The sequence below is a fragment of the Dendrobates tinctorius genome, unplaced genomic scaffold (genome assembly GCF_039654945.1).
Source record: "Dendrobates tinctorius isolate UK_male_01 unplaced genomic scaffold, ASM3965494v1 ptg000250l, whole genome shotgun sequence".
NCBI lineage: Eukaryota > Metazoa > Chordata > Amphibia > Anura > Dendrobatidae > Dendrobates > Dendrobates tinctorius.
Window position 1 is genome coordinate 62,373,168 of NW_027361917.1, and position 12,899 is coordinate 62,386,066.

At 46.3% G+C, this 12,899-nt stretch overlaps 1 protein-coding gene across 3 annotated transcripts in view; it reads right to left on the reverse strand.

The window, feature by feature from the left end:
• Positions 1-12,899, reverse strand: part of BUB1 (BUB1 mitotic checkpoint serine/threonine kinase) — a 131,633-nt gene that overhangs the window by 111,238 nt on the left and 7,496 nt on the right. For 2 of the 3 annotated variants that reach the window (XM_073557720.1, XM_073557719.1), the window contains exon 2: positions 494-537. In XM_073557720.1, the coding sequence (XP_073413821.1) occupies positions 494-527 (34 nt within the window). In that variant the 5' untranslated portion in view covers positions 528-537. Of the gene's footprint in view, positions 1-493; positions 538-1,503; positions 1,548-12,899 lie in introns of those variants that run through there. The other variant, XM_073557718.1, reaches the window with a different exon arrangement.

Genomic DNA, 12,899 nt, shown 5'->3' on the forward strand with positions numbered 1-12,899 from the left:
TTTAACCCCTTCCTGCCCCTTGACGCACCGTATGCGTCATGAAAACTAGTGACTTTCTGACCCCGTCACATGACCGGGGGCCCACAGAGTATGAACAGCCCGGGGCCCTGGCTACCCATAATCTACCCCTGTCTGTTCTCCATTCCACAAATGCTTATCTAACCCCCCGAGATTTAGCCTGGCAATGCGGATGATGTGAGGAGTCATCGACATCAATTAAAGAAGGAGGACTGCGAACAGCAGTCAGGGACAGAGATGGGAGAGTCCCGAAACTACGCCCATCGAACCGGACCGACCGGATTACCATATAGCGTGGGAGAACTTAAAAGGTTTTTGGGTGGTATACAGGGGGTTATATAAGCATTTCTGGAATGCAGCACATGCGCTGAATAAGGTGATAGTTTTAGTTGATATATGACAACTAGTGACAGGTTTCCTTTAACCAAAGTAGAGTCATCTGGGCTCTTGGGAAACAAAATTGTGGAATCTTTACCTTGTATTGGTTGATTCTTTTGGGGAATCCTCATCTGAGACGCTCTAGAGTGTTAAGAAGAAAATAAAAATTCCATTAGTGACAGACAGAAGACAATGTCTGATGATATAGAACATAGTTGCAGAATAATAAATCATTTTGAAATTCAAAGTTATTACTAACATAAAATATATGTTTTATTTAGTAACGTTACTGCAACAAATTTGGAAAAGCTTGTAATATCATCCAAAGCTGCATTCACAATTTCACAGACTCCAGAGATTAAAGGTGTTTTACCACAAACAAAGTTAATTTGAATCAATAGATCATGGAATAATAATTTTCACAATTGGACGAGATTAAATACAATGTTCCTGTGCTGAGAATCTTATAAATGTGCCCCTGCTGTGTACTGTGTAAAGTCTGTGTCTGACCGTACAGGGACATGATCTGATCACACCACAGCTCCTGGGTAGGGGAGGAAGGAAAAGAGTATACATACATTACAGAAGAGCGTAATATGGAAAAAAATTCCAGCATCCAGATCAGTAATTAGATTAAAAAAATTTTTATTCCTTTATTCCAAAATTTAAAAAAATCATAAGATTCTCCATCATGATAAGAGACGCATCAGGACGTGTAGTTGGACGCGTTTCGGACAAAAAAACAGTCCTTATTCTAAGACAATAGAATAAGGACTGTTTTTTTGTCCGAAACGCGTCCAACTACACGTCCTGATGCGTCTCTTATCATGATGGAGAATCTTATGATTTTTTTAAATTTTGGAATAAAGGAATAAAAATTTTTTTAATCTAATTACTGATCTGGATGCTGGAATTTTTTTCCATATTACGCTTTGCTGCAGAGGGATCCTGTTTCCACATTCCGTGCACCGATCGGACTTATAGCTGTCTTCTTTGGGGTGAGCTGAAAAAATTTTCTTTTTTTACCATACATTACAGAAGAGTATCACAAATAATTATATATTTGAGGTAAAACATTTTTTAAAAACAAGCAGTGAAATACATTACCTCACAGAAAGAATTAGCGGTGATCCCATGCTGTAACGTCTGTATACTCTTTTGCTTTCTCCCCTGCCCAGGAGCTGTGGTATGATCAGACCACGTTCCTGTACGGTCACACAGACATTACACAGTACACAGCAGCCACACATTTATCAGATCATCTCAGCACGGGAACTTTTTATCTAACCCCTTTCTGACATACTATCTCATCTACGGTACCCGGGCCCGTATGTCACCACGATCAGCGGCGCTCACGGGGAAAGCGCCGCTGAATGCGGCCGGGTGTCATCCGATTATCACAGCTGACACCCGGTACTATGTGCCAGGGGCGGTCACTTACCGCCCCCAGCATATTCACCCCTGGCACACTGCGATCAAACATGATCGCAGTGTACTGACGGCACAGGGAAGCATCAGGTAGGGAGGGGGCTCCCTGCATGCTTCCCCGACACCCTGTGATGTGATCGCGCTGTTCCGAGGTCCTCCTCCCTGCAGGTCCCCAGATCCATTATGGCCGCGGGGGCCTTCAGGGTCCTGCAGGGAGGGGGCTTTCTCAGCGCCTGCTGAGAACAGGCGCTGTTATGATTGGGACACCGAGGAGGAGAGCAAGCCCAAGCTAAGCTACAGAAAACCAGAGAGGTTGGTAACTAAGTGGATTGCAGACCCCTGATACTATCCATACAACTAGCAGTAGCCGTGGAGCGTGCCTACGATGATCCTAGATGCCTCGACACAGCCGGAGAGCTAACTAAGCCTAAAGCAAGAAAGGAGAAATCTAAACTGCCCCAGAGTAGACCCCAAAGGAATAGATAGCCCCCAAACATATATTGTCGGTGAGACAAGATGAAAACACAAACGCAGGTAGGAAAATAGACTGAGCAAACGATGGGGCCCACACTGACTAGACAGGACAGGAAAGACACTGTCTGCAATCACGCAAAAAACCCAGCAAAAAATGTCCAACACGTCTGATGCAAAAATACTGAAGTCACACGACTTCGCCCACTATATCAACACTCTGGCATATTCTGAAAGCAGAGCAAAAAGAGGCCAATCTAATAAGGGACAAAAACAAACTGGCACAAGCAGTAACATATGGAGGGTGATTCAGCACAGCCCCAGCCGGAGCTGGCTGACCACACAACACTGAAATAGACAGAACCAGATCAAATGTGAACAGAATAGCAAAAGAACACTTAGCTGAAGATGCAGGGACTGAGCTGGAAACTAAGACCTCAGGAGGCAGGAAAAAATCACCAGCAGGGATAGAGGGAGTCGGCTGTCTTAAATCCAGTCTGAAACCCCAGATCTCCAATCGTCGTCCTCATTATCAGGTGGCAAGCCTCTGTTAATCAGATTAGCTCCATTACCTCCAGTAACCAGCAGAGGGAGCCCAGAAAGAGAACTCGCAACCTCTCTGTTAATTTGACCAGCTCCACTACCTTCAGTCATAACCAGAGGTAGGTCAGAAAGCGAATTCACAACAAGGCGCTGAGAAGCCTCCTACAGTGCCTGTCAGATTGCTGATCTGACACACTGCACTGCAAAGTATCAGATCAGCGATCTGACACTTTATAGTAATGTCCCCACCTGGGACAAAGTAATAAAGTAAAAAATAAAAAAAAGTGTTAAAAATAATTTAAAAAATTCCTAAATACAAAAAATTCCCTAATTGTTTTTTTGTAAATAAAAAAAACAATAAGTGTACACATATTTAGTATAGCCGTGTCCGCAACGACCCACCCTATAAAAATGTCCCACTAGTTAACCCCTTTAGTGCACCCCATAAAAAAAAAAAACAAAAAAACAATGCTTTATCATCATACCGCCGAACACAAAGAGCAATCACGAGCAATCAAAAAGACGTATATAAATAACCATGGTACCGCTGAAAAAGTCATCTTGTCCTGCAAAAAACGAGCCACCATACAGCATCATCAGCGAAAAAATAAAAAAAAGCTATAGCTCACAGAATAAAGCTATGCAAAAATAATTTATATAAAAAATTGTTTTTATTGTATAAAAAGCGCCAAAACATAAAAAAAAAAAAAAGATATAAATGAGGTATCGCTGTAATCATGCTGACCCGAAGAATAAAACCGCATCAATTTTACCACAAGCGGAACGGTGTAATTGCCCCCCTCCAAAAAAAAGAAATTCATCAATTGCTGGTTTTTGTTCATTCTGCCTCCCAAAAATCGGAATAAAAAGCGATCAAAAAATGTCACGTGCCCGAAAATAGTACCAATAGAAATGTCAACTCGTCCTGCAAAAAATAAGACCTCACATGACTCTGTGGGTCAAAATACGGAAAAATGATAATTACTTACCGGTAATTTGATTTTCCAGAGCCATGACAGCACCGCAAATGAGAGATGGTATCCGCCCCCAGGAACAGGAAACCTGAAGCAGAGATTAAAGAAGGGGGCGGCGCCTCTCTCCTCAGTTTGTTTCAGAGTATGCAAGGTAACCGCCTTATTAGTTGACATGTATTGTTTACGTGACTCTTACCACCTTCTTTTGATATATTATCTATTATATATTTTCCCCATATATACATATATTTATGCACCACACAACCATCACCAAGATAGGGCGGGAACAATGCGGTGCGGTCATGGCTCTGGAAAATCAAATTACCGGTAAGTAATTATCATTTCCCTTCCCCATGACAGCACCGCACATGAGAGGAAAGATAGCAGAGACTCCTAGGGTGGGACAACAGCAGATAACACTTCTCCCCAAAGGCAAGATTTGAGAGTCCTAGGTCTAGCCCAGGGTTCCTCAAACTGCGGCCCGCGGGCCACATGCGGCCCGCGAAGGACTTTTATCCGGCCCCTGGCCAGGCTGACATTAACTGCACTGATTGCACCGCCCTCACTGCCGTGGTGAACCAATCAGCGCTGCAGCCGTGATGAACCAATCAGCGCTGCAGCTCACAAACACTGCCACCCCCCCTGACACGCCCACTAAAGAACTAGACTGCAGAGTGCAAACTCGCTGGCGGGACGATGCGCCGAGGAAAGGCGTAGTGAAGCCCTCAATATGCAGCAGAGACCACACAGACGACGTGATTGTCATCACGCCGCCTGCTCGGCCTAATGACGTCACGCCACCTGTGCCGGAAGAAGACTGAGACAAGCGGGCGCCTCTTCAGAACAGCGGGGGACATAGGTGAGTAGTTTTTTTAATTCTTTTTAACTCCGGGTCCTATTGGGGACCTGTGCTGCAAAATGGGGACGTTTACCTGCCTACTAGGGATCTGTGCTATGTATTGGGGACCTGTGCTACCTATTGGGGACCTGTGCTACCTACTGGGGACCTGTGCTACCTATTGGGGACCTGTACCTGCCTATTGGGGACCTGTGCTACCTACTGGGGACCTGTACCTGCCTATTGGGGACCTGTGCTACCTACTGGGGACCTGTACCTGCCTATTGGGGACCTGTATCTGCCTATTTGGGACCTGTATCTGCCTATTGGGGACCTGTACCTGCCTATTGGGGACCTGTACCTGCATATTGTGGACCTGTACCTGCCTATTGGGGACCTGTACCTGCCTATTGGGGACCTGCACCTGCCTATTGGGGACCTGTGCAACCTATTGGGGACCTGTACCTGCCTATTGGGGACCTGTACCTGCCTATTGGGGACCTGTACCTGCCTATTGGGGACCTGTACCTGCCTATTGGGGACCTGTGCTACCTGTTGGGGACATTTTCCTGCCTATTGGGGACCTGTACCTGCCTGTTGGGGACCTGTGCTGCCTGTTGGGGACCTGTGCTGCCTGTTGGGGACCTGTGCTGCCTGTTGGGGACCTGTGCTGCCTGTTGGGGACATTTACCTGCCTATTGGGGACCTGTGCTGCCTATTGGGGACATATACCTGCCTATTGGGGACCTGTGCTACCTATTGGGGACCTGTTCCTGCCTATTGGGGACCTGTTCCTGCCTATTGGGGACCTGTTCCTGCCTATTGGGGACCTGTTCCTGCCTATTGGGGACATTTACCTGTCTATTGGGGACCTGTGCTGCCTATTGGGGACCTGTGCTACCTATTTGGGACCTGTGCTGCTTACTGGGGACATTTACCTGCCTTTTAGGGACCAATGCTGCCTATTGGGGACCTGTGCTGCCTATTGGGGACCTGTGCTGCTTACTGGGGACATTTACCTGCCTTTTAGGGCCCAATGCTGCCTATTGGCGACCTGTGCTGCCTATTGGGGACATTTACCTGCCTATTAGGGACCTGTGCTGCCTATTGGGGACCTGTGTTACCTATTGGGGACATTTACCTGCTTATTAGGGACCTGTGCTGCCTATTGGGGACCTGTACCTGCCTATTGGGGACCTGTGCTGCCTATTGGGGATATTTACCTGCCTATTGGGGACCTGTGCTACCTATTGGGGACCTGTTCCTGCCTATTGGGGACCTGTGCTGCCTATTGGGGACATTTACCTGCCTATTGGGGACATTTACCTGCCTATTGGGGACATTTACCTGCCTATTGGGGACCTGTGCTGCCTATTTGGGACCTGTGCTGCTTACTGGGGACATTTACTTGCCTTTTAGGGACCAATGCTGCCTCTTGGGGATTCTTGCACCACACTAGTCTGAGCCTGAGGTAAAAGTGGAGTTCCACCAATATGGGCACTGGTGAGGCTGCATTGATGGGCACTGATCAGGCTGCTTTGATGGGCACTGATCAGGCTGCATTGATGGGCAGTGCAGTCTGTATGTCTCTGTATGGGCAATTTTATTGCTGGTATATTGTTTTTGTAGCGCTGCATATATGTTGGTATTTTACCAATAGCAATTTTGAATCCCTAGGAAACAATGATATCAAGAAAGAAAAAATTGACTCGAAGTGTAGGATATTCGAAGAACCCAAAAGAATCGGTAAGTTTGATGATTTAACTTTACTTCTTCATTTTTAATATTGTATTTGTTCCTATTTTGTTTTATGATTTCTAAATAAGATATGTGCAGTGTGCATATGAATTTGGTGCTAATTTTTTTTTAAACTATATTCCGGCCCACCAATGGTCCGAGAGACCGTGATCTGGCCCCCTGTTTAAAAAGTTTGAGGACCCCTGGTCTAGCCTATAGTGTCGGAAGAAAGTGGATGGTGAAGACCATACTGCTGCTTTACAAATCTGTTCTACAGATGCATTTGCCCTTTCAGCCCAGGATGTGGCTATGGCTCTTGTGGAGTGAGCTGTTACACCCATTGGGGGAGTCTGACCTGAGGAAGAATAAGACAGTGAAATAGCCATACGTAGCCATCGTGCAATGGTTGATTTTGAAGCTTTTTTTTTTCCCCCTTTCTCCTTCTTTCCCAGTTTGTCCCCTGGAAGGAGACAAAAAAGGGCCGAAGACTGTCGCCATAATTTTGCGGCCTCTACATATTGGAGTAGGCAATGCCCGACATCCAAGAAATGAAAGGTTTGCTCTCCCTGGGATTTTGGGTAGGCATAATACGAGGGCAAAATTATTTCCTGGTCCCTGTGAATTTCGGAATTGACCTTCGGAAGGAAGGCTGGGTCAGTTTTTATGATTACTCTGTCATCCCGAAAGGTAGCGTATGGGGGATTTACAGAAATAGCTTGCAGATACGTCGAGCTGAAGTCAGGGCACCAGAAGTACAGTTTTCAACGTTAATGCCTTTACCAAAGTGGAAGTAATAGGCTCGAAAGGAGATGATGGGGTATTTAATACTAAATTTAGATCCCAGGGAGCTACCTTAGTGAGTAATTTTGAAGGTCTGGCTGTGAAGGAGGTTCGAATGAACCTATAGACCCAAGGGTAATTGCAAGTTTTTTGTCCAACAACGCACCCAGGGCAGATACTTGCACTTTTAGGGTGCTCGTGGACAACCCTCTTTCTAGCCCGTTTTGGAGGAATTCCAGGATCTCTTTTATTGGAACTTCCTGGCTCATTTGGATAACTGTCAGCCTGAGAACTCCAGGAACTATTCCCAAATTTTTTGGTACTTGACTGAGGTTACGTTTTTCCTGCTAACAAGCAGGGTGGTCACCAAGGGCCTGAGAATCTCTTTGCTAAAAGGAGTCCCCTCAAGTTCCATGTGGTGAGATGGAGTCTGTGCAATTGAGGATGTAGTACTGGGCCCTGGTGACTAGATTCGGGATATCCAGGAGGATCCATGGGTTCGAGATAGACATGCGTCTGAGTCATGTGAACTATGCTCTTTTTGGCCAGAAGGCGCGATAAGGATTACTCGTGCCTTGTCTTCTCGAATCTTTTCCTTCCAGGAATATTGGAATTAACGGAATAGGGGGAAATGCACAAGCTAGGCGAAATTCCCAGCGGTGTAGCAGTGCATCCACCCCTTCTGGGTGTTCTCTTGTGTTTAGAGAGTAGAACCTGTTTATTTTCCGATTCTTTCTTGTGGAAAATAGACTCACTTCTGGTGTGCCACATACGGCATGGACTCTCCCAAATGTCTCCAGATTTAGGGCCCACTCCCCCTGGTGTAACACATGCCGGCCTAAGAAGTCGGCCAGATGATTGACTGTCCCTCTTTCAAATGTGTCCCAGTCAGGGACAGAAGATTGCTTTCTGCCAACATGAATAAAAATTTTTTTTTTTTTTTTTTGCTTCTGCCATCAGAAATGTTGGCCATGTACCCCCTTGCCGGTTTATGTCGGTTTATGCCGGTTTATGTAATCTATTATGTAATAAATATATATCTGTTGCTTTTCTGCTGCGGTTCTGCAGGGCCAAATCTGCTGCGGAACTGCACGGAGTCTGCACTGTGTGCACAGGGCCTTAAATCTTATGGTCAGGTTATCAGACATTCCTAATGTACTTTTCTCCAATATGTTGAATTCTTTCCTTATAATCTTTATGCATGTTGTATACTGATCAATATGTGGATAGTTTATATGTTTGATCTGCTTTTATAGCACATGTTTTTAAGTCTCTCACATATGTTTATAATTACCCTGATGGGAGTGGGATGTATATAAGGTTCCATGTTTGGAAAGCAGATTAGATTCTGGACCGTGAAGAAGGCGGGTTCTACCGCTGAAACGTGTAGTCCTATCTGCACGACTTTCCTGCGTTATTGCTGTTTTGAACTGCTTGGACCATTGCATTTTAATGGATTTATGAATAAAAAGAAAAAAAATTTTAACAGCATCCTGGATTGCTCATGTTATTGCTGGACTTTGCTTTGTCGTTGTATATATAAGATTATTATTATGTAGGCTATGGCTGTACTATTGTCTGATAAAATTGCAACATGTTTGCCTTGGATTTCTTCTTTTACCTGAAGAAATGCCCACTTTACAGCTGCCAGTTCTTTTAAACTGGAGGATGCTGTTCTTATTGAGGGTTCCCATTGGCCCTGTAGAATCCGGTCCGCTAGGTGTGCTCCCCAACCTATCGGACTTGTGTCCGTGGTTAGCACCACCGGATTCTGAACAGACCAGGGTACTGCCCTGCTTAAGTTTTTGCCGCTCAGCCACCATTTTAACGAGTTGTGAACTTGTGGCAACAAGACTATCTCCCGATTCAAATTGCAAGGGTTATTTTTCCTGCTCGGTCAAGATCTGCCACTGTAATTTAATTATTATTTTTTTTTGTGTGTGTGTGGCTTTGCGATCACCGGACCGCCGGGATTATGGCTGTTTAAGGGACCTAGAAGTGACATCGCCCCTCTTACCGATATGGCCTGACCAGGTTGTATTTGTTGTACTTTTGATGAACGGTCCGACTCTTCTTCTCTGGGAGGACACATTGTTGTTTGACTGAATCTAACTGAACTCAGAGGAATTCTTGTCTGGTCCGGACCAACCTGGATTTTTTTTTTTTTTTAGGTTTACCATCCAGCCTAACCTGGTTAATATCTCGCAATACTTTTGTGACTGCCTCTCCACAATTCTCTTGTTGTTCCCCACGACGAGGACATCGTCCAAATAGGGTACTAGCAGTATGTATTCTTTTCTCACACGGAACATCATCTCTGAGATGATCTTTGTGAATATGCGAGGGGCCCATGACACCCCGAAGGGAAGGCATTGATATTGACGGTGAGTGGGGACCTGAGCAATCTCCACTCCCCCTTAGGTATTGCAGATGTTCTCCTTTAAATGCATGACCCTGGACCTGTGAGCGCTGGCTGGTCTCCAATTCGGGTCCCAGCCCAGGCTCAAGCTGTTTAGCGGCTGCCACCTGACAAATGTACTCACGCTCAGCCTAGAATGGCCGATGGCCCATATCGGCACATGGTAGTAAGCACTGGTTAGATCCACTACTGCCCTGCAGCAGCCCGGGCCGAGTAACCTTACCACTTTTAGGGTGCTCGCCGATTTTAAAGTTTCCATTTTGAAGCTATCCACACGGATAACGGATCAATTCTCTCATGTTGAATATTGTTCTCAATGGACTGTCTGGCTTTGGCGTGAGGAACAGGGTGCGGTAGAATCCATTTCATATTTGGTGGTGTGGTACTTTTACCAGTACTTACTTTTGTATGAGGAGCTAAACCTCCTCTATCATCGCCTGGTTCTTTTTGTCATGTGTCATTTTTATTCACTACGGCGGGGTGCTGCACAGACCTCCCGATAATGGCTTGGTTATTCAATTTGAGGTAGGTAATGCCGCCCCTGGTTTCGAAGTCTTTCCCCCCACCAAAATTTGGAGCCTAGAGAAGGTGAGTGGTGGGAATTCTTTTTTTTTTTTTTTTTTTCCGTTTTTCCCAAAAATTCGTCTGACACCTTCCTGAAGAGGTATTGTCCCTCACATGGGACTGCACGGTGCTTGACCTTCGACTGGAAATCTGCGGCCCAATTTTTTTCCATAGTGCTCTGCAACCAGAATTTGAAGGGGCGCATGCACATTGGACGGAATTACCCGTGGCATCTGCCAGGAATCGTGCCGCTTTCTGTAGGGAAGGTATTGCTTCTAGCAGCCTTTCCCTTGGGCATTTATTTGCTTATCGAGTTCCTCTAATCACTTTGCCATAGCATGTGCTGTGCAAGTGGTGGGTAACCCCGGTTTAAATGACCATACTGGCGCCTCTCAAGCAGATTTTTAGAAAAGCATCAGCTTTTTTTCTTTTTCTTTCTTTCTTTCTTTCTTTCTTGGATCTTTTATGGCACCCATGTCTTCAAATGGCAGGGCTATCCTTCTGGAGGTACTGGCGATGGCAGCATCCAGTGTAGGAGCTTTTCTTTTTTCTCAAACTTTCACATACTTCTTTATTAAACGGGTATTTACTTTTAAGTGTTTGTGGCAGAAGTGGGATCTGAACCCGCGCCTACAGGGAAGACTGCGACCTGAATGCAGCGCCTTAGAACGCTCAGCCATCCTGACCGTGGGAAGGGAACCTTGTGTTCCTTCCTTTCTAAATTACTAAACATGAAATCCTGTACTGTGAATATGCGAGGGGCCCATGACACCCCGAAGGGAAGGCATTGATATTGACGGTGAGTGGGGACCTGAGCAATCTCCACTCCCCCTTAGGTATTGCAGATATTCCAGCTGTTCCTCTGAGTCCTCCCGTTTGAATCTCTGTAGGGGGTGGGTTGAGGTAGGTTTGGCAGAGCAGAGCGCAGTGTGCTGCTTTGATTTTTCCCCATCCCGGATAATATTTTTAATATTCTGCAGTAGGGATGGTGATTTTTTTTTTTCTTAAACATGACCCGTGACCTGTCAATTTCCAGCTAGTCTCCCATTCTGGTCCAGGCCCAGTCTCAAACTGCTTAGCAGCCGCCCAGCTTTAAGCTGCTTAGCAGCTGACACCTGATGAGAGCACTCATGCTAGGGAACACATGACAGAGGGCATCATTACTCACACATTTTTGCCTTACAAAGGCACTCAACCATACCCCCTGGGTACTACGGTAGCCTCCGGGTCTTCCTCTGTTGTTCGCACTTCAGTTGCGGGGTCCGCCATGCTTTACCAGCTGCTGCCGTCGCCTGCGCCTTGTTTCATTATAACGGGGGAGCGGTGTGCGCGCTCCTGGATCAACTCCCTCCCGGAAGTGTCCAGTACACCGGCTACCCCCGGCGTGTGACGTCACTTCCAGTGCGACCGGAAGCCGTCCAGTATTCAGTCGGCGCCAATGTCGTAATGGGCACGCCTCCTCCCGGCCCAGCCTCCAGACAGGAGCGGCCACCGGGGAGTCCAGCAGGGGGAATGCGCGCGGCACTGACAGCCCCCCCCTTGGCTGGGATTACTGGCGCGCGTCACCGCGCCCAGCTGCCTTTCCCCCCATACGGACCTCGGCCTCCAGACCGGACTTCATCAGAGGGGGATCCCCCTGGAGGTATGAGACCTGCCACAGGCACCTGGAGGAACAGGAAACCAAACTGAGGAGAGAGGTGTCGCCCCCTTCTTTTATCTCTGCTACAGGTTTCCGGTCCTGGGGGCGGATACCATCTCTCATGTGCGGTGCTGTCATTGGGAAGGGAAAAAATTTATAGCTCTCAAAATGTGGTGATGCAAAAACTATTTTTACAATAAAAAGCGTCTTTTCGCATGTGACAGCTGCCAAACATAAAAACCGCCATAAATAGCAAATCAAACCCCCTTTATCACCCCCTTAGTTAGGGAAAAATAATAAAATTAACAAAATCTATTTATTTCCATTTTCCTATTAGGGCTAGGGTTAGGGCTGAGATCAGAAGTGTGTTGGGGTTAGTGTTGGAGTTAGAATTGTGGGGTTTCCACTGTTTAGGGCCCCGTCACACATAGCTACGCACCAGCGATCCCGATATTACCTTGTCAGGATTGCTGGTGCATCACTACATGATCGCTGGTGAGATGTCAAACAGCTCAAATATTTTTGAGCAAAATTAAAATCACATAACTAAATACTAATGAGAAACAGAAAAGTGCAAGGTGTTTACCACTCATAACTCTCAAGGACGCACAGGTCCAGGAAGGACATCACAGATGGATTATTCAGACCATGCAGATACCCAAAATATTTCCCCATGCTTAGAGAAGAATATAAATAGTAGACATTCATGTAGGCCTATAAAAACATTATTTACCTAGCGCCACCTAGTGTGCCGCATGTGTCTCCATATTAGAACTGCAATTTAACATCAAGTAAATTACTAGCAATTTGGGCCAGCGCTGGCCCAGGAATCACACCACCTGGTACCACTGACGTCAATAGGTAATCACTATGGATTATATTATGAAATACTTTTTGGTCACTGGTATGAGGGATTTGCCGGGTAATGTTGGGACTATGGATGCGTGCCAAGTAGTATGGGCAGTGTTAACAGACAGAACTGGCTCTTAAAGGGCCGGCGCACCGAAATGAGTCTTAAAGGACCGGCGCGCAAAATCGAAAGCTGAGCCACCATGGCCTCCAAATCGGACCCAGAGGGGCCCCGCCCACCAAACCGGACCCAGATGGGCC